The 25,022-nt window shown below is 41.8% G+C and overlaps 2 protein-coding genes and 1 pseudogene across 2 annotated transcripts in view; 1 reads left to right on the top strand and 2 right to left on the bottom strand.

Moving 5' to 3' along the window:
* The window catches only part of LOC102487964 (zinc finger protein 552-like), a 29,112-nt gene extending 8,936 nt beyond the window's left edge, over positions 1-20,176 (bottom strand). Inside the window, exons 1-3 of the mRNA XM_014583516.2 lie at positions 19,566-20,176; positions 17,499-17,625; positions 15,814-15,884 (exon numbers count right to left, since the gene is read on the bottom strand). Of these exons, the coding sequence (XP_014439002.1) occupies positions 15,814-15,884; positions 17,499-17,625; positions 19,566-19,730 (363 nt within the window). The 5' untranslated portion in view covers positions 19,731-20,176. The remainder of the gene's footprint in view (positions 1-15,813; positions 15,885-17,498; positions 17,626-19,565) is intronic.
* On the top strand, positions 3,213-3,831 carry LOC102480403 (sorting nexin-3 pseudogene; annotated as a pseudogene).
* A 1,360-nt stretch (positions 20,177-21,536) lies between the features above and the next one.
* The window catches only part of CUNH19orf18 (chromosome unknown C19orf18 homolog), a 19,519-nt gene continuing 16,033 nt past the window's right edge, over positions 21,537-25,022 (bottom strand). The window contains exons 5-6 of the mRNA XM_027767625.1: positions 23,368-23,534; positions 21,537-21,786 (exon numbers count right to left, since the gene is read on the bottom strand). Of these exons, the coding sequence (XP_027623426.1) occupies positions 21,668-21,786; positions 23,368-23,534 (286 nt within the window). The 3' untranslated portion in view covers positions 21,537-21,667. The remainder of the gene's footprint in view (positions 21,787-23,367; positions 23,535-25,022) is intronic.

Below are 25,022 nucleotides of genomic sequence, written 5' to 3'. Positions count from 1 at the left end.
AGGATTCCAAGAGGTGAATGAAGAAGGGAATGTATAGTGTGGCCATCTTCCCTGGGGTGTGATTTCTTACTTTCCCTCTCACTATCTCTGTCTCTCTCTCCAAGGAGCACAGATGCCCTAAGGCAAAAACTTCTTAGAAATAGAAAGGAAGGAAGGATTCCAGCTCATCTTCTGTGTTCCCTGTTCTCACAGTAAGACCCTAGATTAACCTATACTCCCAGCTCAATTGCACCTCAAAGCTTTTACACATGCAGATCCCTCTGCCTGTCATGCTCTCCAAACCCACTCCCACACCCACACCACGCACATCAGGAACAAGGACCCCACTGACAAGTGCCTCTCCATCTTGACATCAAGGCCAGGGCTGTGGGAATATGAGTAGGTGCCAGTTCCTGGGCTTTAGGACATGGCTGGGTTGAGGGCCAGTGAAGAGCAGAGGACGAGGTACTGACTTGCACCGATTCTTTCAAAAACCGTTTTGAAATATACCAAAGCATTCTCTTTTTCCTTTTCTTTCCTTTTTTTTTTTTTTTTTTTTTTTAAAAAAAAGAGGTTTTTGCCTTAAGGCATGTGTACTCGACAGAGAGTGAAAAGGAGAGTGAGGAATCACCCAAGAGGGATGGTCACGCTGTAATCTCCTCCATTCCTCTCCTGGGATTTTGGGCACACATACGTATGCACCTTGCATAATTTTTCAAGCTACCAGACCCAGGACTTGAACTGCAATCGGCCATGTGGGAGTCCGGTGATGTAACTGCTATACCACCTGCTGGCCCCAACATTCTGTTTTTCTTATCAATGGTTGCCCATAGCAGAAATTATTTACCGCAGTCTAGTGAGAGCTTTGAGAGTCTAACTCACCTGGGTATAGGAAAGTGTCCAAGTTCAGCATCTTCTTGCCTTTTATTTTTAAATTTAATTATTATTATTATCATTTTTTAAAAGAAGTTTTTGCCTTAGTGTGTGTGTGCTCACCAGGGAGAGAAAGAGACTGTGAGAGGGAAAATGAGAAATCACCCCAGGGAGGATGGTCATGCCATAATCCCTTCTCTTCCATTCTGGGATCTTGGGCACACATGTACACATGCCCTGCATGAGCTTCAAGTCATCTGGTCTGAGACTCCAACTGTGGTCGGCTAGGTGGGAGTCCAGAAATGTTCCCTTTACACCATCTGTTTGCCCTCTTTAGTATTTTATATGAAAGGGGAAATAGCCAAATCCAGCATCCTCCAGCCCCCCTCCCCTTTTTATAAAAACGATTTTTGCCTTAAACCATGGGTACTTGCCAGAGAGAGACAGACAGACAGTGAGAGGAAAAGTGGGAAATCACCCCCAGGAGGAATGGTCATGCCATAATCCCTTCTCCTCCATCCTCCTCCTGGGTCCTTGGGCGGGCGGGCGGGCAGGCAGGCACACACACACACCGGACATGAGTTTCAATCCACCAGGTCCAGGAATCGAACCAGTAAGCCAAGTGGGAGTCCAGTAAAGTCACCACCATACCATCAGCTGGCCCCCTCCAGCCTTTTATGAAATAACCAATTCTGACCCCTTGTCAAGGTCCCAATCTTGTCTCATCTAATGGGAGAAACAGAACTGAGGGGACTGGTAGGTGGCATGGTGGTTAAGGCACTGAACTCCCACATAGTTGAAAATGGTTGGAGTCCCTGACCGAACTGTTTGCTTTCTTACTTTCCTTCTCTCTCTCTCTGGTTAAATTAAAAAACAATAACAGGGGCCAGCAGATGGAGTAGCAGTTATATTGCTGGACTCCGACATGGTCAATCACTATTTGAGTCCTGGACCCAGTGGCTTGAACCTCATGTGGGGCATGTGTATGTGCCCAAGATCCCAGGAGGAAAGAGGAGAAGGGACTGTAGTGTGACAATTCCCCTGGGGGGTGGGGTGATTTCTTACATTCCCTCTATCTTGTTTCTCTCTCTCCTGCTAGCACACACATCCTAAGGCAAAAATCTCTATAATAAATAAATAATTAATAAAATTAAATAAATCTTTTTTTTTTTTGAGAGATTTTTGCTATAGCGCACGTGTGCTCAGCAGAGAGAGCGAGCGAGAAATCACCCCCCAAGTGTAATGGCCACACTGCAATCCCTTCTCCTCTTTTCTCTTGGGATCTTAGGCGTGCATGCACATGTGTCCGCAACTGACTATGTAGGAGTTCAGTAATATAACCATTATGCCATCTTTTGTTTTTTGTTCCCAATAAATAATGCTTAAAGACACACACAAACACACCCCTGAGAAGCACTTGTGAAGATCTGAGGTCAGAAACACCAACTCAATAAAAATATGAGACCTACTTATAGGACTACAGAATACTTCCCATCTCCTTACTACCACATCACTGAAGGCCTATTTGTAGCAATTACTTTTACCCAGTATATCATGCTCAACTGTCAAGAAAAAATTACACGGTTTGTAAAAAGACAAAAAACAGGGACCAGCAGTTAGCATAATGGCTATGTCGCTGAAGTCCCATGTAGCCGACAGCGGTTCGAGTCCTGGACCCAGTGGCTTAAACTCACACCGGGCGCATGTGCGTGCGTGCCCAAGATCCCGAGAGGAGAATGGAGGAGAAGGGATTGTGGCATGGCCATCCAGCCTTGGGGGGGAAGCTGATTTCTTGCTTTCTATCTCTCTGGTGAATGTACATGCTCTATAGCAAAAAAAAATTCTCAAAAAAAAAAAAAAAAAGAAAAAAAACAGCTTGAATAGAGAGAGAATACGCATCAGAAGTAGATTCTGATATGACAGGAATTTAGAAAATTATCGGACAGGGTATTTATAACAATTATGACTAAAATGCTAAGAATTTTAATGGATAAAGTAGACAGTATGCAAAAACAGAATATTGTAAGCAAAGAGATGAAAATACTAATGCTAGAGAAACACTGTAACAGAATTGAAGACTGCCTTTGATATGTTGATTTATAGACTAGTCTATAAATCACAAGAATCTGAGTTTAATGATGTTTCAATAGAAACCTACAAAACGGAACAGAAACAAGACTTAAAAAAAAAAAAAAGAATATGGCACAGGGTGCACATCTACCCTACAGGTTCATTTGCCTCGAGACCACTGCACTTGAGATGGGTGACACCGTGGCAGGCAGTGAAACAACCCCTTGGCGTTGCTGGTGGAATGAGGAAGGGTGGAGGGAGTCTCTTGCTGTGGAATTGGCTCCAGCGAAATGGAGACTGTGGCGGAGACTAGGCAGCTGATCACCAAGCCGTAAAACCCACATGATGCCTATGGGCTATCCAGCAACTTCTTTGAGGTGGATGTGAGCAGCCCACAGAAAGCTGGGGTTGGTAGGGGTCAGCCAAGACCATTTCACACCTATGAAATCAGAGTCAAGACAAATCTTCCTATTTTCAAGCTTGAAGGAATTTACTGTTAGAGATTTACTGTTAGGAATCTACTGTTAATTTTCAAGATTCCTGCCATATCAATCTACCTTTGATGCTTGTTCTCTCTATATTCAAATTGTGTTTTTTTTTCCCTGTCTTTTTAAGTCATGTAAGTTTTTCTTGACAGCTGAACGTGATATACTGGGTAAAAGTAATTGCTGATACAGTGACTTGAATGGCTATGAAATGAATTAGAGAACAAGGTTGTAGTTCTACTCCTTTAAGGAAATGATGGAATATTTTATGACAATTTTATTGAAGAAAAGGAAGCAAGGGCTGGAGCAGTTTATAAACAAGGTGGCTGGTCATGTTCTGAAACAAAATGAACACTATCTTCACATGTTTTCACGGGATGAAATAACAGATTAAAGCAATATTCCATCTAAAATAAAACATTGAAATTTGGTAAGGGGCAAAACCATGACTATTAATGATTCACATATACCAGTGAATACATCCTAACTAACTTTTAGCATGCTACACAGAAACTGGTTTAAACTACCTTCAGTATACTAACCACTCATATGCTCAGTTTGTTTTTTTGTCAGTTGACAAGAAGTTAATTTGTTCTGGCAAAAATTCCTCATTCCAGCCTTGCTATATAAATAGATCTGTTTTAATGTGGTGCACACTATAGGCTCACAAATCTGCTACTCCAATATAATCTGCACCATCCTAACAAAAGTTACTGATTCAAGAAGCAAACATGACACAAAAACTGTGCAAATAAGACCAAGTCAGGGGGTCAGCAGGTAGTGTTAGGTGATTAAGGCTCTGGACGCCCAGATCTTGGCCAATCCTGGTTCCAGTCCCAGACCTGGCGGGCTTGCTTTCTCACTTATCCTCTCTGTGGTGAGTGCTTGTCCCATAGCATATAAAAAATAATGATAATTGGCACCAGCAGTTGGCGTAATGGCTGTGTCACTGGACTCCCATGTAGTCTGCCGCGGTTCGAGTCCCGGACCTGGTGGCTTAAACTCATGCCAGGCGCATGTCCACGCGTGCCCAAGATCCTGAGAGGAGAATCGAGGAAAAGGGATTGCAGTGTGGCCATCCCCCCATGGGGGGGTTATTTCTCATTTTCTGTCTCTCTATCTTTCTGGCAAGCACATGCGCCTTACAGCAAAAACCTCTCAAAAAAAAAAATAAAAAAAAGATAATAAATACAAGTAATTTAAAAACAACAACCACCGAGTCAGCAACTTTAGCAGTTTTTGTGTCACGTTTGCTTCTTGAATCTAATTAAAAATATTTCTTTCCTCCATGCTGTAATCCATTCTCCTTCACTCTCTTCTTGCCGTTTTGGGCACACAGAGGCTAGGTGTGATTTTTTAAGGTGGTGGTCCAAGGCTCAAATAGCAGTCATGTGAGAGTTCAGTGCCTTAACCACCATGCCACCTGCTGGCCCCAACTATAAAGTCTTATGATTAGCCACTGAGGGGTTTACTGGGTTTTAGGTCGATGAGATAAATAACAAGTAGGCAATATCTCAAACAGCTACACAGTAAGGGGAGTCAAAGGTGATCAGATATATTAAAAAACACTGGAGTTGTAAATATGTATGCCAGTGCAACAACTATATTAAACAAATGTATGACAACATGTGGAATGGGACACCTGAAGGAGAGAAAAAAGAAATTGAAACAATAAATGACTGAGAGTTTCCCTAAATTAATGTCAGATACCAAACCATAGATATAGAAATTCAGAGGATGCCAAGCAGAAAAAATTACAAACAAAAACTCAACTCCTAGACAGATTATATCCAAACTGCAGAAAATCAAAGATAAATAAAACCTCCTGAAAAATACCAGAAAAGGAGGGCTAGCAGGTGGCATAGTGGTTAATGTGCTGGACTCCCACACAGTCTACCACAAATCAAGTCTTAGACCCGGTGGCCTGAAATTCATGCCAGGCACACGTGTGTGTATGCCCCAAACCCCAAGAGGAGCATAAGGAAGATGAGACTGTGGCGTGGCCATCTCTGTGATGGTGAGTGGGTGGATGTGTGACTTCTCACTTTCTGTTTCTCTGTCTCTCTAGCAAGCGCATGTGCCCTATAGCAAAAATCTCTCTCAAAACAAACAAACAAAAAACGGAAAAGGAAAAAAAGACCTTATCTATAGAGGTATAAGATAAGAATTACATCTAACTTTTCACAAACCACATAAGCAAGGAAGTGGAGTAAATAAAATAAAAAACATAACGCTTATTAATATCTATGAACCCAACACCGGAGCATCTAAATAGGTAAAGGAAAGATTGCTGGAGCTAAAAGGAGAGATAGGGAGCAACATTATCATTGTTGGGTATCTCAACACCCCATTATCTCCTTTAGACATATCTTCTAGACAAAAAAAAAAAAATAGATACAAGACCTAAATTATACTATATATCAAATGGGCTTGACAGATACCTATAGAACTCTCTACCCTAAGGCTGCAAAATATACATTTTTACCTCGTATTACCAAAGCTATCCTGTGCAAGAAGAGTGGAGTGGGTGGCATATCACTCCCTGACCCCAAAATGTACTATAAAGCTGTGATCATCAAAACAGCAAGGTATTGGCACAAAAACAGACAGGTGGACCAATGGAATAGAACAGAGAACCCAGAAATAATACCCAGAGCTTACAGCCAACTGATTTTTGACAAAGGAAACCAGTCAATCCATAGGGAAAAGGAAAACCTCTTTAGTAAATGGTGCTGCAAAAACTGGGTATCCACCTGCAGAAAGATAAAACTGAACTCCTATCTTTCACCATTATCAAAAATCAACTCAAAATGGATCAAAGATCTAAACCTAAGATTTCAAACTATGAAACTACTGGTGGAAAATACTGAGGAAACTCTGGGAGACATTGGAGTAGACAAAGACTTCTTAAATAAGACTCCCAAAGAACAGGCAATAATCCCTAAAATAGATAGGTGGGACTATATCAGACTAAGAAGTTTCTGCACAGCAAAGGACACAGTAACAAGTGTAAAATGACAATCCTCAGAATGGGGAATATTTTTGTAAAATATGCTTCAAACAAGGAACTGATAACCAGAATACACAGGTAACTCAAGCGACTTACTTGGAAAAAAAAGAAAAAGATTAACCCAATTAAAAGATGGGAAAATAAGCTGAAGAAAAATCTAAGGAAGACATACGAACAGCCAAAAAGCATATGAGAAATTGCTCAACATCCCTCATCATAAAGAAGATGTAGATTAAAACCACAATGAGATAGCACCTAACGCCTGTCAGAATGGCAAAGATTAAAAATATAAAAAGTGATAAGTCTTGGTAGGGATGTGGTGAAAGGCGAACTCTTACACTGTTGGTGGGAATGTAAACTGTTTCAGCCACTGTGAAGAACAATATGGAGGTTCCTCAAAGATCTACAAATAGAACTACCATTTGATCCAGCAATCTCACTTCTGGGTATCCTCCCAAAGGACAAGAGACTGCTTAGTCAGAAAAGCGCTTGCACATCAATATTTATTGCAGCATTATTCACAATCGCTAAGACAGGGAACCAACCCAAATGTCCACAAACATATGAATGATTTGAAAAAGTGTGGCACATATACTCTATGGAATACTACTCAGCCATAAAAAACAAAAAGAGGGACCAGCAGTTGGCATAATTGCTATGTTGCTAGACTCCCATGCAGTTGACCACAGTTCAGGTCCCGGACCCGGTGGCTTAAACTCATGCTGGGCATGTGTGCGTGCGTGCCCAAGATGCCGAGGAGAATGGAGGAGTAGGGATTGCGGCATGGCCGTGCCCCCTGGGGGGGGTGATTTCTCGCTTTCTATCTCTCTGTCTTTCTGGCGAATGCATGCGCCCTATAGCAAAAACCTCTCAAAAAAAAATATATATATATATACCGACTATCCGCACTTTATGGTAGAGATCGAAATACTGGAGGGCATAAGAGCAGTGAAAACAGTTTGGGATGCTGAAGACAGTGTGGATTGGAGCAGGGAAAGGGAAGAGTTAAGAGAAGGATAGAAAGAGAATAAATAGAGAGGCATGATGTTAGTGGGACACATGAAATGGTTTATTACCTGTTGATGATAACATGTATAGTATCCTCAACTGGACTGGCTGAGAAGTATTTCATGTTGGGTAAATTCTTTTTACAAGCAAAATGATATATAGTGATTGAATGCTTAAAAAAATGAGAATAAAAATATAATAATAATAATAAGCTGGAAAAAAATGATGAAAAGCTATTTGATGATGATGTGGATAGTAATCTCTTTGTCTTGACTGATATGCATAGTATTCCTTCTGGAAAAAGAAATACAATACATCGTAAAGATATATGTGACTCAATGTAATAGAAACAAGATTATGATAATAAATAAAATAAAAAAAAAATAGAGAAAAAGGTCCTTAGGAGAGAGTGTAGCCCAGAAATAGATCTACTTAAGTACAAGCAACTGATCTTTGACAAAGAAGTAAAGGCAATACAACAAAGCAAAGAAAGGCTTTCTAATACATGGTGCTGAAACAAATGAATTCTTCAACACATGTGCACGTGTGTAAAAGCACACATAAAATGATATATAGACCTTCGAAAAAGTAGATCACAGATCTAAAGGAAAAAGAAAAAACTTAAAAGTCCTAAATCATTAACACCGGTGAAAATCTTTCTAACTTTAGGAATAGTGATAGCCTTTTTTTTTTTTTTTTTTTTTTAAATATTTTTGCCATAGGGCTTATATAATTGCTGGAAAGAGACAGAGAAAAACAGAGGGAAAGTGAGAAAACACTCTGCATCTGCAGGGGATGGTCACTTGCAATCCCTTCTTCTCTATTCACCTCATGGGATTTGGGACATGTGCACACATGCATCTGGCATGATTCTCAAGCTGCTGGGCCCAGGACTTGAACCATGGTCTGTCATGTGGGAGTCCAGCACCTTAATCACTATGTCATCTGCTGTCCCCAGATGACTTTTTTTTTTAACTTCCTCTGAGAGAGGGAAAAGAGGGAGGCACCCCTCACAGGATTTTCAAAACACAATCTATTCCCAGTATCAGCCACCCAAGATCACAGGCATGTGCATGTATCCAGGATGGTTTCGGTATTGCAGAACATTGGTTACTGCTGTGTCATCGCAGCTAGTGTAGAGATTATAGATATAAAACCAAAAGCATAATACCTGAAAGATATCAATGAAAAGCTGAACTTCAATAATTCTTTCTGTTTTTTGAATACTGTTAAGAGAACTAAAAAAGAAGGTACATACTGGGAAAACTATTTGGAAAAGACATCTGAAAAGGGCTGGGGTGTGCCCCACGGTGCAGTGGTTAAGCACAGTCCATTGGAAGCTGGATCCCACATGGCTGATCACAGTTAAAATCCTGGCCCTAGTGGCTTAAGAAACACACCAGGCAAGTGTGTGAACATATCCAAATTCCTAATGGGATGGAGAAATAGAAAGATGACTGGTGTGACTTCCATTGGGGGATGCTTTCTTTCTTTTTCTCTCTGGCAAGTACTTGTACCCTCTGACAATTAAAGGAAAAAAATAATAAAACTAAAACAAAAAAGAAAGAAAAGGGACTATGTCTAAAACACACAGACTCTCATGCCGGGCGTGTGTGCCTAAGATTCCGAGAAAATGTAGGAGAAGGGACTGCAGTGTGGCCATCCCCCCTTGGGGGGTTATTTCTTGCTTTCTCTCTCTCTTTCTGAAGCGTGCACATGCCCTATGCCAAAAACCTCTCAACAACAACAACAAAAAAAAAAAAAAAAAAAAGAAAGAAAGAAAAAAAGAAAAGACAGTTTTACAGCTTCTTACAAAACTAAACATACTCTTAACAACACTACCCAACAATTCCACTATTTGGTAGTTAACCCAAGGAATTGAAGATTAATGAATACACAAAAACCTGTACATAGTTATTTACAGCAGCTTTTTTTTTTTTTAAATAGAGATGTTTGCTTTAGGGGGCATGTGCTTGCAGGGGAGAGAGAGAGACAAAAAACGAGAAATCACCCCCTGTGGGGATGGCCACACTGCAATTCCTTCTCCTCCATTCTCCTTTCCGGATTTTGGGCATGCATTCACATACGGGAGGTGTGAGTTTTAAGCTGCTGGGTCCAGGACTCAAATCACACTCCCAATCGAGTACATGGGAGTCCAGGGATGTAACCACCACACCATCTGCTGGTCCCAGCAACTTTATCCATAATTACCAAAATATGGAAGCAACCAAAGGATCTTTCAGAAGGTGAATGGATAAATAATCTGTGGTCCAATCAGACAAGTAAATATTTATTATTCGGCATTAAAAATAAGTTATCAAGCTATGAAAAGACATGAGTGAAACTTAAAAGTATATTACTATGTAAAAGAAGCCAATCTTTATACTGTATGATTCCAGCTACAGCCATGCACCACATAACATCCTTCCTATCCTGATGACTGCGATATAAGACAGCAGTCCCTTAAGATGGTAAAGCTGAAAAATCCCTACCACCTAATAACACTGAAGAGTAATACATCAGTCACCTGTTTGGTGATGCTGATATAAACAAACCTACTGGGCTGCCAGTTGTATAAAAGTATAGTACATGCAATTATGTATAGAACATAATGGCTGACAATAATAATAAACAACTATGTTACTGGTTTCTGTATTTACTCTACTATATGTTTTATCATTATTTTTGAACATATGCTTTCTACTTATTAAAAAAAAGTTTAGGGCTGGTCTTGTAGCCTAGTGGTTAAGGGAGCCAGACCACATCTGACTGTAGTTCAAATCCCAGCCCCAACAGCCTCAAAAACATAGCACACACATGTGCATGTGAACCCACAATCCAAACAGGATGGAGAAATGTGAGAAGGGATTGCAGCATGATCACACCTCAGTGTGTGTGAGGGGTGCTTTCTCTCTCCCCCTCTGGGAAATGCACATGTCCTCTGGCGATTAAAAAAAAGTTTACTGTAAAAGAGAATGGTGTGTTACAGTGACAGGAGCCTTATATATGCCCATTTACCAGGTCTCTTGACTCATTTTATCTTGTACTAGATTTAATCTCTTGTTCTGTTCATAACGGCCCTTCTAATAGGACAAGATAAAAAGGTGAAAGATAGTAATGATGATGATTTTGACCATGTTTAGGCCTAGGCTAATATGTTTGTATTAACTTAACAAAACAGTAAGATGGAAACATATAGAAAATAACCACAAATTTTAGAAATTAAAAAAGCATACAGAATAAAAATATAAAGAAAATACTTTTCAGCCAGCCAGGTGGAATGGTGGTTAAGGAAGCTGGATCCCACATGGCTGACTGTGCGATTCAAGTCCTGGACACAGCAGCTTAAAAAACTTGTGAGGTACATGTGCATGCATGCCCAAATTCTGAAAGGAGAATGGAGGAGAAAGGACCGTGGTCATCATGGTTATCCCCCGGTAGTAGGTGCTTTCTCATCACTCCTAACATTTCTGTCATTTCTTGGGTATCACTCCAACGATCTCAGATCTTGGCTGAGCAACTCTTTGGGCCCTGTTCTGATTTTTTTTGGAACCAGTAAGCCATTTCTAACCTGGGGGTCCTGTGACTCCTAGCATAAGACTTTCTTTCTCTGGCCTCTGAGATACCAAGTGCACATGTCTGATAGCAAATTAAAAGCAGACATTTTTTGGGGGGCCAGCAGGTGGCATGGTGGTTAAGGTGCTGGACACTCCCATATGGCTCACCATGGTTCAAGTCCTGGACCTAGTGGCTTTTTTTTTTCCCTTTTTTTTTGTGCCATTAAAATAAACGCATGAATAAATAAAATTAAAATAAATAATTAAAAAAAAAAAAGAAATTTGGGACCAACAGTTAGCATAATGGCTATGTTGCTGAACTCCCATGTAGTAGACCGCGGTTCACGTCCTGGACCTTAAAAAAACCTCACGCCGGGCTTGTGTGTGTGCATGCCCAGGATCCCAAGAGGAGAACGGAGGAGAAGGGATTATGGCCATCCCCCGGGGCGTGATTTCTTGCTTTCTGTCTCTCTGTCGAGCACATGTGCCCCATAGCAAAAACCTCCCCCCAAAAAGTCTAAAAAAAAAAAAGACAATACTTTTGTACAGCTATACAATGTGCTCGTGTTTTAAGCTAAGTGTTATGACTAGAGTCAAAAAGTTTAAAAAACTTAAGGACAGGGAACCAGCAGTTAGCATAATGGCTATGTCGCTGGACTCCCACGTAGTCGACCGCAGTTCGCGTCCCGGACCCGGTGGCTTAAAACTCACGCCGGGCGTGTGTGCGTGCGTGCCCAAGATCCCAAGAGGAGAATGGAGGAGAAGGGATTGTGGCATGACCTTCCCCCCTGGGGGGTGATTTCTCGCTTTCTGTCTCTATGTCTCTCTCTGTTTGTCTGGCGAGCGCACGCGCCCTACAGTGAAAATCTCTCCAAAAAAAAAAAAACTTTAAGGACAAAAGTTATTTATAAAGTAAAAAAGTAAGCTTAAGTTATCTTACCTATTGAAAAAAGTATTTTTTAAAAATAATTATTTTATTAAACTTTATTTATTATTATTGTTACTTTCCAGTTTGATCAGACAGAGAGAGGGAAAGTGAGAAAGCAAGCCACCAGATTCAGGACTTGAACCATAGTCAGCCATGTGGGAGTCTAGCACCTTTAACTACCACGCCACCTGCCGGCCCCGAAAAAAGTTTTCTTTTATAAATATAGCATACCCTACGTGAAAAGTGTTTATAAAGTATACAGTAGTGTCCTAGGCTTTCACATGCACTCACCACTCATTTATTGATTCATCTTGGAGAAGTTATAGTCTTGTAAGGTCCATTCATGGTTAAGTAATCCATTTAAGGATACCATTTTTTATCTTTTATACCTTATTTTTACTGTGCTCTTTACATGTGTTTATATATAATTATATATACAAGTACCATTATGTTACAATTGCCTAGAATATTCAGGACAGTATCATGCTGTTCAGGTTTGTAGCCTAGAAACAACAGGCTATACCATATAGTGTAGGTATGTGGTAGGCCTTTCTATGTATGTTTGTCTAAGTATACCCCATGAAAGTCACATCATGAAATTGCCTAAAGATACATTTCTCAGAAAATATCCACATCATGAAGTAACACATGACTATATTTGAAAATCACGATCACAAATTACCAAATAAGTGCATATACCAACTGCAAGAGATACTCAACATCCACTCAAATACTGTGAGTAAATACTGTATTCTTGCTTTATGTGGAATAAGTGTCTTAGAATGGACATTAAGCTTGTTTGGGTAAGAGGAAACATGGAAGAGTTACTATGAAGTACTAAAGAAAGTAGATGAGGTGGTCTTGGGGTACTTCAGAATGTGTCCCTCCTGTCTTTGTCAGTATTTGTGTTCTAAGTCCAGAAAGCAGATTTGTTTTACCATGTAACATTTCTTATTAAATTTTCTGAGAAACAGTCTATTTCTGCTAAGAACTGAGACTTATCGAAGATTTTTTTTTTTTCTTAAGCAAATTCACATTTGCTACCAGAATGGTGGCTGTAGTGATGGTATATGTGCAAGTATAGAATGTGGGCACCTGAATCCTGAGATAAAGGTTTAAGATTTCATTATCTTGAGACCAGCAGATGGTGTACTGGTTGTGCTGCTGGACTCCCACATGGCCTACTGTGGTTCAAGTCCCAGACCTAGTGGCTTCAAACTCACACTGGGCGTGTGTATAGTGTGCTTGTGTGCCCAAAATCCAGGAGGAATAGAGAAAGGATTGTGATGTGGCCATCCCCCCTGGGGGAGTGATTTCTCGCTTTCTGTCTCTGGTGAGTGCATGTGCCCTATAGCAAAACTCCCTCTTAAAAAATAAGAATTTATGATCTTACCTCTTTGCTGGGAAGTGATTATCATTTCACTTTAAGTACAGTGAAGTGTCTACAAGAGGACTGGAAATTATCTCTGGAGACAGTTATGGAGTAACTTACAGAGTTATTACTACTGATTTATGAACTATCCAATAAAAATGACATAAAATTTAAAAAAGTGTCTGTAAATCCCAAGAACAGATGAGTTTTAATGGGTGTTAGTAGAGAACAGAGTTTAAGCCACCGGGTCCAGGACTCGAACTGCGGTTGAGTAGGTGGGAGTCCAGCGACATAGCCATTATGCCAACTGCTGGTCCCAGTGGCTTAAAATTTTTTTAAAGAATTACTTTGTTAATTTTTTGTTATTATTTTTCATTTCAACCAGACCAAGACAGAGAAAGGGAAAGTGAGAAAGCAAGCCACCAGGTCTGGGATTCATGACCACAGTCAGCCATGTGGGAGTCCAGCACCTTAACCACGATGCCATGTGCTGGCCTGGTGGCTTAAAATTTTATCATAGTTCTAAACGGTTGAATTCCATGGTCAAAACACCAGTATGGTCAGGATCTAGTGAGGATTCTATCCCTGACTTGCAGAAGGCCATCTTGTTGTTATATGATCTTTCATTTGCATGAGGCCTCTAATATCTCTTGCTCTTTTTTTTTTTTTTTTGCTAAAAGGTACATGTGCTTGCCAGAGACAGAGAAATCACACACAGCTCCCCCGCCCCCACCTACCCTATGCAGAATGGTCATGCTACAATCCCTTCTTTATGTCTCTCCTTTTGGGATTTTGGGCACACATATCCAGCATTTCTCAAGCCACTAAGTCTAAGACTGGAACCATGCTGTTGACCATGTGGGATCTAGCTGCCTTAACTACCATGCCACAGAGCCAATCCCTTACTCTTCTTAGGACACCAGTCATATTCACTTCAGGATGACCTCATGCAACTTCAGTTATCTTCTCAAAGGCCCAATCTATAGAGTCACAATGGGAGTTAGGAATTGAACATATGAATTTGTAGGGACATATTTTAATTCAGCCCAAAATAACCCTACCTGTGTTATTAAGAGACTTTATCCCTGTGACCATTCTGGTGTTTTAGGAGATTGAAATTGAAGGTAAAAGACTTACCACATTCAGTACACTCACAGGGCCTCTCCCCACTGTGAACTCTCCAGTGATCACTGAGGTTAGCGTTCTGACTAGAAGATTTTCCATATTCACTACACTCAAAAGGCCTTTCTCCAGTGAGAACTTTTTGGAGTGGTGGCTAAAGAATTTCTGAAAGGTCTTTCTGTCATGTGACTTCTTTGATGTCTAACGAGGCTAGAGCTCTGGCTAAAGGATTTTCCACATTCACTGCACTCATAAGGCTTTTCTCCAGTGTGAACTCTGGTGTTGAAAGAGTGTTGATATGGATAAATGATTTCCCACATTCCCCACACTCATAAGGTCTTGTTCTAGTGTGAATTTTCCAGTGTGTAAATGAAGTAGGATTCACAACTAAAGGAGTTCCACATTCACTGCACTTGTTAAGGCTTATCTCCAGTGTGAACTCTGATGTATAATGAGGTCAAACTTCCTGATGTTAGAAGAGATGGGAGTGACAGGTGAATAATTTCCCACATTCATTGCACTCATAAGGTTCTTTTCTAGTGTGAAGTCTCTGGTGTTCAGGTGACAGCTCTGGCTAAAGGATTTTCCTCATTCACTGCATATATAAGGTCTTGTTCCAGTATGAATTCTCTGGTGTGTAATAAATCTAGAGCTATTGTTAAAGGATTTTCCACATTTGCTATACTCATAAGGCTTTTCACCTGTGTGAACTCTCTGATGTATGATAATGTCATATTTCCTGCTAAATAATTTTCCACACTGATCACATTGATATGGTCTTACTCCAGTATGAACTCTTTAGTGTGTAACGAGGCTAGAGCTTTGCCAATAGGATTTCCCACATTCCTCACATATATAAGGCTTTTCTGAACTGTGAACTTTTGAATGATCCCTGAGGCAATACATTGCTCTAAAGGATTTCCCACATTCATTATATATGTCGCACCTTTCTCTACTAATGACTCTTTGATGCTGAACAAGTACATGCTTGTAATTGAAAACTTTCATGCATTCTCCCCAGCTATAATGACTTTTAACCCTGTAAAAGGCCACTGCATTCTCCGTTCTGTTGTTTGACTTCTCCCTTGAGTGGCCTATTGCTGAGGAAATCTCAAACTGACCAGATAGTCCTCCCCAACCTCCCTGAAGATAAAAGGGATTCATGGATACTTGGAATGTGTAGCCATTCTGAAACGAGTCTTTGCCCACATCGCTTCTGCAGTGTTTATCTCCAGTGTGCAGTATGCAGTGAATTTTAATAGCTTCCCATATGCTCCATCTATGTATGGTTTCTGCCTATGATATAGTCCCTGGTGCTCAACAAAATACAAAATGTCTCTCAGGACAGGACCACATATATCACAGGAGTGGGCCTTCTGGGGAAGAGGACTAGCCTTAGAAGTCCTAACCTGAGACACGTCCTGCACAAGAAAGCTCCACTGAGTGGGTGACTCCTTGTCTTCTGCTCCACACCAACAACCTGAAAGGAAGGAAAAACTAGTGAAGTGCATGTTGATGTTAGTGAGAGGAAAGAATTGAATCTATGGGATTCTTTTCAGGACCAAGGAATTGAGTTCATTGTGAAGATAGGACTACCTAGCAAAACTTGGATAGAAGTTGTCTCATGAGTTAAAGATAAAACTATGGGCCAAGCCTGTAATCTCAGCTACTTGGGAGGCTGAAGCAGGAGAAAGGCAACACAGCGAGACTCTGTCCTTTAAAAAAAAAAAAAAAAAAAAGATACACAACCATGTGTTGCAATACAGGGAGAAGACAAAGGGTTTACGACTTATTCCTCTAGAACAGCATTCAGTGGGACCTTGTCTCCTGCTGCTATGTGTGCATTATGTATGTACAAGGATATAACCAGGCCCAAGAAAATGTGACAGTCAAAAAGCAGCTATGGGGGCCAGCAGGTTGTGTGCTGATTAAAGCACTAGATTTCCACATGGCCAACTGTGGTTTGAGTACCGGACCTGGTGGCTTGAAAATCATGTTGTGTGTGTGTGTGTGCGTGCGCACCCAAAATCCTGAGGAGAATGGAGGGTGAAGGGACTGCAGTGCGGCTATCTCCCCTGGAGGGTAATTCCTCACTTTCCCAGCAAGTGCCACACATCCTACGGCAAAAACTTTAACAACAAAAAAAGCAGCTGGGTGTTTAAGAATATGTGCATAACTCATGACACACTACATAGAAGACAGTGTTGACGAACACTATAGATGGAGCAGTAAGGAAAAGAAGGAAGACATGAAGGTGAACCCTGGGTTGGATGTAAGTAAAAGTGACAAACAGTAGTACTGAAAAGTTGGCAAAGTGTCCCAAATTGGGAAGGAAAGGCAGTAATGAGGTTCAGTCATAAAAGCACTAAAATATTAGTCAAGCAATACAGGTTTCTGTATGATTTGAACACAGTCCTGATTTAACATCTTCTTGCAGTGTCACTTCCTCAAGGCCAGGCTCTCTCTAAGCTCATCTTGCTATGGCTGAAATCATATACATCCTGTGAACCACCAAGTGCTGTCCACCACAGTTACCTATGATAGTGGACAACTTCCTAATACCCAAAATATACAAACACCTATGACTAACCCAGAATGACCCAGTACACGAGAGCCCACAAGAAAACAAATTTTTAAAAATGATTACGAAGAGAACTTAAGAGGACTGTTTTGTGAGAGCAGCCCATGATCTACAAAAGCAGTGTCCAAGTCAGTGAAGGCAATTCTTGGTACAGCTGGGCAGAAGGATATCTCAACAAGAGGAAGGAAGCAGAATTTGAAGCACTTAGGTGCCTTATATCTGGACAAAGTCATTTGGTCAGAGAGAGGCAAACAAGGCTAGATTTCATATTGGTGACTACAAGACACATGACCCTGAATCCTTCCTTGTGATATTGCAGGGAAGCAGATGTTCTCTGCTCGAGGAGAAAGGGGGCAATGTACAACCTCAGCCTTACCAACCACAGCACCAACCCAGGAACTGGGGTAAGAAATTGTGGGCATAGTCTTGATTTAAGACAGACCGACCTGTCCCCGGAGAAAGGGGAAGGGATGAGACTTGTTCAGGGCACAGGCATGAGTGTGAGGTCCTTACCCAGGGAGGTTACAAGTGCCAAGTTCTCTTGCATCACATTGTGGTACAAGTGTTTCTGAGCCTCATTCAGAAGACCCCACTCCTCCCAGGAGAAGAACATGGCCACGTCTTCAAAGGTCACAGTGCCCTGTCAGAATAAGGATGGATGAAACTATAACAGGTCTTCCCCTGAAGACCCACAATCTACACACCTACCCCACACCCATCTTTCTAACAAGTCTCTAACTCACAGAAAAAAAACAGATAACTGGCAATTTATTTTTTTTCCACATAGGCCAGGAATCAGTATTTCTGGCTGTAGCCTTCAGCAACAAGAGGGAGATGAACAAATGTACACCTAAGCTGTGGGCCTAGCACAGAATTATCTACTCCTCCCCCTACAAAGCAATTCCTGTGGTATCACTAAGGTCATGTAAATCTCAATGCTAGGGCCTTGAGGCCATCAGGCATACTCTCTCTCCAAGTGCCCATCTTTCTTCAGACTGTATAACCCTCAGGTCTCCAGATCCCACAGCCATGAAACCATGGCTAACACCACCCACTACCCTACATAAGTATCTTCTCATCTCCTCAAATGTTACTTGGTTTAAGACAGTAGACAACCTATAGTTATGATGGTCACACACGTAACACCTGACACAGGACTGACACCTTTGACAGCAGTTTATCATTCAGATATCCTCATAGCCTAGGAAGGAATACCATACTCCACATGGGGCTGCTCCAGAAGAGGGAACAATGAGGGGCTGTGGAGTGTACCTTTTGTATTAAGAGAAGTGCCCCCTGATTCTCACAGGAGAATGGGATTGGCTTGCTTGAATAACTTAAAAGAATAGTAAGGAACTGAAACCCACTACAAAGTGATAAGCAAGAACTGATTACTTGGTAAGAAGGGTTTATCTTTGAGAGCTCATAGAATGGAGATGAAAATTTGCACTCAGACCTTTTAAGGCATACTATTTTCACAAGGTATCAAGGCAACACTTAATACTGGCCCTTAATTTTTGGCCTTATAGCACAATTTGGGAGCACAACATTCAGAATATGCTTGTCAAATCCAAACAGGAGCTAATATTATCCCAGCATTCCTATGGTTTCCACTAGTGGTGGCAGCCCTTAAACCTATGAAGGCATCCCTGTCATGTTCCATTCCTCGCCTCAGACTTAACCTACATGGAAATCATATATACATTTCAGATACCCATGGTCCTATTCTTCTCTATCTTGCACTTGCCATCCCCTCAGCTGTTACAACCTTCTCTCTTTAGTCACAATTTTGGTCCATGACCCCTCACCTGGACTAGGCTAGTAGCCTCCACCATTGTTTTCCACACTGCAGACCGATGGAGCGGGCTTATAACCTTGGTAACATCAACTCTGCTCTGATCCAGACTTCCAGAACAGACATCTAACTTTGCAGTCCTGACTCCTATTCTTTTTTTTGGATTGTTGTTGCCACCAAAAAACAAGGAGCTCTGTAGTTTTAGTTTTCTAAACATTCCCAGCTCAGCTTTTCCATTGCCTGTTTGCTCACTTTTCTAGCATAACATTCTATACCTGTTTAAAATGGGCGCCCGAAATGGGACTGCCTTTATATAAATGCTGACATAGACTTAGGATCCTGGATTTGGGGTTTCGCCAGGGTCCCCAGCACCAAAGACTGGGGGAACAGCACTTCAGAGTCCCAGGACAGCACCATTCTGAGACCATCTGGCTGGACTCGAGGTCACGAGGGGGTAGAAAACCCTACACCTCTTCTGCAGGTTTTATTAACCTATCTGAAGTCACGGGAAAAGTGCTGGATTTTATGGTGACACACCCTGGACCTGCGCGCCGGATGACCTCGGCCTGGCTTTTTAATCTCGCTGCCTCCTTCTTCCAGTCGCGTCTCATCAGTTGTTCCCGCCCGTCACACTCTACCCTGCCCAACAGAAATGGGAAGCCCAACCACGAGTGCCTCTCGGTCCTGACACTAGGCCTGGGCTGCGGGCCCCGAACAGACACCCTTCCGGAGCTTTATGACGTGCTGGGCTGAGGCGGGCGAGGCCCGGAGGACGCGGCACTGACCTGCGCCGGCCCCTGCAGCGCGGCCGCCGCCATCCCGCGCTGTGGGCCGAGCAGGGCGCGAGCGGCGGGCCCTGTCCCGGGCCTGGGCGGGTCACCCTGGAGGCGTCGTCGGGCCTCGGACCCTCGTCTGTGCCGCGAAACGACAGCTCCACTCGCTCCTCTCATCTCGTTCCTCGGTCAGACCCAGCACTCGCACTTTCTGCTCGGGGCTGAGAAAAGCCAAAATGCCCGCCAGGAAGAGAACGCCGGAAGTCCCGCCCCGGAAGGACGCCCGCTGAGGGACCCGTTTCCGGAGGCCTCACGGCCGTCGGCTTGCCGACCCTCGCAGAGCCTGCTGGGTACTGTAGTCCCCACGACGCGCGGCCCGGACGGGCTCGGCCGACCTGCGCTGGGGCTGGGCCGCGCTGCCCGCCGAGGCTGCCGGAAATGTCGCCGACTCCGGGGCGGAGTCCTCTGATTTCTGCGGGCTGGCGTCAGCAGCTGTTCACGCAAGTGTTTGGCGACGTCATTTCAGATGTTCCCGGAGGCTACAGATTCAAACGCACGTACCGTTACATAGCTGTGCAGTGACAGGCGTCCACTGGTTTAGAAAGCAAATAAAAATTACTGTGCTGCGATTCAAAGGATTCTCTATGTCCAGTCAGGGAAGAGGAAAAAATACTCCAGATAGTAGCATAACAAGTAGAATGGAGGTAGGATGTTGAGGCACCCAGTACCAGGAGTACAAAGATGGATTTTCTTTCTTCCTTTTTTTTTTTTTTTTTAAAGAATTATTTAACTGTATTATTTTAAAATTTGACAGTGAGAGAGAGAGTAAGGGAAAGGGAGAAAGCAAGCCTCCAGATCGAGGACCCAGGCCGCGGTCGCCCATGTGGGAGTCCATCACCTCATCCACTCAGCCACCTGCTGGCCCCAATAATTTTTATTTGCTTTCTAAACCAATGGACACATGTCATTGCACAGCTGTATAACGGCATGTGCGTTTGAATCTGTAGCCCCGAGGCTTCTAGCCTAAAGAAAAAAAAAAGACTTGGGTCCCATTTATCAGCTGATGGACATTTGCGTTGTTTCCATCTTTTGGCTCTCATAAATAATACTGCTATGAACATTCACTTGAATGGTTTTGTGCTTGCATTTTTTTTTTAGTTCTCTTGGAGGTTTATCTAGGAGTGGAATTGTTGGGTTATACAGTAACTGTATGTTTAACTTTTTGAGGAATTGTCAGACCATTTTCCAGAGCAACTACATCATTTAGACTAAATCTAGCCTCTTCTGTATTCCCACAGCTCTCTGCAGCTCCCACTTTATGGCACTCACAGCATCTGGCTATGTTATGTAGCTGCTTGCCTGCAGCTCTCTTTCTCTCAACAGAGCTGGAATCTGAGAAGGAAGTCTGTATCTTAATCTGCTGTCATGGTTATTTTGACATCCTCTGTATTCTTATATATAAAAAGGAGGCACACTCCAGGAATTAGTAGATATTTCACTGGGAACATTTTGGTTTAATAAAAGTACTTCCCTAGCATGACCTGGGACTAACCAAAGAAATTGTATTTTTGGTTAGAAGCAAGAAAAGAAAATGTTGACAATTTCACTTCTGTTCTTAACAAAATAAAAATTTTCCCCGTTTTTCAGTGAAATTATATTTATTAATGAGAGTAAAGAAATAAGAATTACAGGACCATCAGATGGCGTAATGGTTGTGTTGCTGGATTCCCATGTAGTCAGCCATGGTTGAGTCCTGGATCTGGTGAGTTAAACTCATGCCAGGCACATGTATGTGCATGCCCAAAATTCCAACAGGAGAATGGAGAAGGGACTGTGGTGTGGCCATCCCCGCTAGGGGGTGATTTCTTGCTTTCTGTTTCTCTCTTATCTCTCTGGAGAGTGCATGTGCCGCATTGCAAAAATTTCTCTTAAAAGAAAAAGAAAGAAATAAGAATTGCTATATTGTAAGAATTTATTTCCTGGTATATACTTTCTGTGTTTCTTTGAAGGGCTTATCTACAAGCTTCTCTAGCAGCAAATCATGTTCTTGCCATCTGTCATCGCTGCAATCTTTGTTCCACACTGGCTCGTACATCTTGCATCTCCCATTTGCTTTACAAATTCTCCATTTTTGCATTGTGCATACCAATCTTTGTTTTATTTTCCTTTCCTGACTTTTTTTCTTCCTTCAATCTCTTCTTTTCAATATTTTCCCTTCTTTTCTGTCTAATAACTAAAACATGTAAATGATGTTATTGAGATACTAATAACTGAGGAATAGAAATGGAAATAAGAAGGGGTGAGGGGAAAGTGTGGAAAAATAAAGGAATGAACAGTATAATTTTTCAGTGATACCTTAACATTCAAATGCATACATCTACACAGAAATGACAATATTATCAAGTGGGTAATAAATGTTATTGTACAAGGATGGTGAAATTTTAATTTAAAAATTGTTTTCCTACTTTATGCATTCAAAGTTTATAAATGCCCAGTTTTAAAAAAATAAAAAGAACGTAGGGACCAGCAGGAGGCATGGTGGTTATGGCATTGGATCCATATGGTTGATCGCACTTCAAGTTCTGGACCCTGGTGGCTTAAAACTCATGCCAGAGGGGTGTGTGTGTGTGTGTGTGTGTGTGTGTGTGTGGCCAAAATCCCAAGAGGGAACTAGAGGAGAAGGGCTTATGGTGTAGCGCCTCCCTCCCACCATGGTGAGGGGGGGTGATTTCTTACTTTATCTCTCTCTGCCTCTCTCTGTGTCTCTGGTGAGCATATATGCCCTATTAAAAAATCTCTTAAAAAAAAAGAAAGTAGAAAAGTTATTATCCAATGTAACAGAAAGACATTGAAAAAAAATTTTTTTTTTACATATTATGACATGGACTGAATTCCTTAAAAAACACCAACAATCTCTCTATTCTTGGCCTTTCAGCTTCCCCTGACAGTCTATGTGTGGAGTTGTCAGAGAAAAACATTCATCAGGAATGATTAGTATGATTGAATCTGACACTGCAGTCTTACAAGTTTTGCTATAGCAGTTTTTTGTTTGTTTTTGTTGTTGTTGTTGTGCCATAGGGCACATGTACTTCCCAGAGAGAGAATACTGTAATCCCTTCTCCATTCTCCTCTCAGGATTGGGCATGCATGTGCATGCAACCAGCATGATTTTTAAACCACCAGGTCCAGAACTCGAACCACGTTCAGCTATGTAGGAATCCAGTGCTTTAAACACCATGCCACCTGCTGACCCTTTCTAAAAGTTTTTAAACAGGTATTCAAGAATATTAGCATGTCTGTAAAACAGAGTTTATATGAACATATGTTGCCCTCATCTTACAAGGATGTGCAGAATACATCTATGATGGGCATCTCTCACACAGAGGCTTTTCACCAGACTAAGCATAGTCACATTTGGGGATGGCGAGCTCTGTATTTTGGGCCTGGATCCCACTTCCACATCAGATTGAAGCAGATGGTGCAGGTGGGACATCTTCCTATCTGTGTTCTAAATCAAGAATGTCGCATTAATAAGTATGTTTAAAGGAAATGTTTTGTGCTGGAAAAAGTTTGTTCCCTTAATTTTGTTTTAGATTCTTGGGATTGCCTTGCTAAAGGAACTAAGAACCACACAACTGTTTTCCTCTCCATATAATTTGACAAGATCTGTTGATGTAGCCACATATTCTTCTTTCTTATCTCAAACTCAATTAAATCCCACTTATCTTTGCCTTTGAGAGCCAAACCATCATTACCAGCTTAGCTTTCTTTCTTGATTTTTAGAACTGACAAGTCGAATGGGTTGATCTTTTACCTGAATGAATGAATGTTTCCAGTTCCTTTTCATTCTCTGGAAGCAAATAAGTAGACTCATCATGGCTTTCATCCTCAGAACCCTCCTCTTCATCTTCTAATAATGGTATCTTGACATTTTTATAAAGCATAGCAAGTTGTTGTCTTTCCTCAGCCTGTGCCAGTCGACTGGAGAATGATATAGGTATATTTAGAAGTATAAGTTTTACGGTGAATTGCCCTGTCTGATTCATGTGACTTTCTAACTGGAAAGGAGTTTTTTGTATTGATATATAGTGGTGAGTAGGGGAGGGAGACAGAAAGACACTTTTAAACCAGACTAATCAAAGTCAGATCTAAAATTTCTGGCCTGACAGTTTTTTGGAGTAAGGAGTAACTCAGATAATTCCAAAGAATGGAACGTATCAAAGCCAGGACTAGGAGTGAATGAGGCACCCACACTGGGTACAAACCTTAAGGGAATGACAAGTAAAACTAAACAAAGCTCCATAACCAAAATAAATCATATTTCAATGCAGTATTTTACAAAGTAAAAATTAATGACAATAAGTCAATGATGAAGACAATATCACCATTTTAGGGTCAGCCAGTGGCATGGTAGTTAAGGCAGATGATGTGCAGAATACATCTATGGTGGGCATCTCTTATCCAAGGACCTTTCACCAGACTAAGCATAGTCATATTTGGGGATAGTGAGCTCTGTTTTATGGGCCTGGATCCCACTTCCACATCAGATTGAAGCAGATGGTGCAGGTGGACCATCTTCCTATCTGTATTCTAAATCAGGAACAGTTACACATCCCACATGGCCAACTGTGTGTTAGGAGTCCTGGACCTTGTGGCTGGAAAAACACAGGTGCATATGCATACATGTTCAAAACCCCAAGAGGAGAATGGTGGGAAAGTGGTCATGTCATAGCCACCCCCCCTGGAGGTGATTTCTCACTGCCTACCCCGTGAGCCCCTGGAGTCTCTGTCTGGTGAGTGCATATACCCTAGAGCAAAAAAAAAATGTTTGGAGAGATTTTTGCTACAGGGCATGCATGCTCACCAGAGAGACAGAGAGAGAGAAAGTGAGAAATCATCCCCTGGGGGATGGCCAAGCCGCAAACCTCTGTCCTCTATTCTCTTCTAGAGAATCTGGGCACATACGCACATGTGTCTGGCATGAGTTTCAAGCTGCTGGGTCTGGCACTTGAACCACAGTTAACCATGTGGGAGTCCAGCACCTTAACCAGCGTACCACCTCCTGGCCCCTAACAAGTTTTTATTTTTATTTTTTTGGAGAGGTTTTTGCTATAGGGCACATACACTTGCCAGGAAGACAGAGAGAGACAGAGAGACAGAAAGCAAGAAATCAGCCCCCAGGGAGGATGACCATGCCATGATCCCTTCTCTATTCACCTCTTGGGATCTTGGGCACGTGTGCACACATGCCTGGCGTGAGTTTAAGCCACCAGGTCCAGGAGTTGAACTGTGGTTGACTACATGGGAGTCCAGCAAGATAGCCGTTATGCCATCTGCTGGTCCCGCAAGGTTTTTTATTTATTTTTTTAAATACATTTTTTTAAGATTTATTTATTTATTATTGTTATTATTATTTTTTACATGAATTTTGCCAAAGACAGAGAGAGAGAGAGAGAGAGAGAGAGAAAA

The sequence above is a fragment of the Tupaia chinensis genome, unplaced genomic scaffold (assembly GCF_000334495.1).
Source record: "Tupaia chinensis unplaced genomic scaffold, TupChi_1.0 Scaffold144336_1, whole genome shotgun sequence".
Taxonomy (NCBI): Eukaryota; Metazoa; Chordata; class Mammalia; order Scandentia; family Tupaiidae; genus Tupaia; species Tupaia belangeri.
This window is presented reverse-complemented; position numbering and strand designations above follow the sequence as displayed.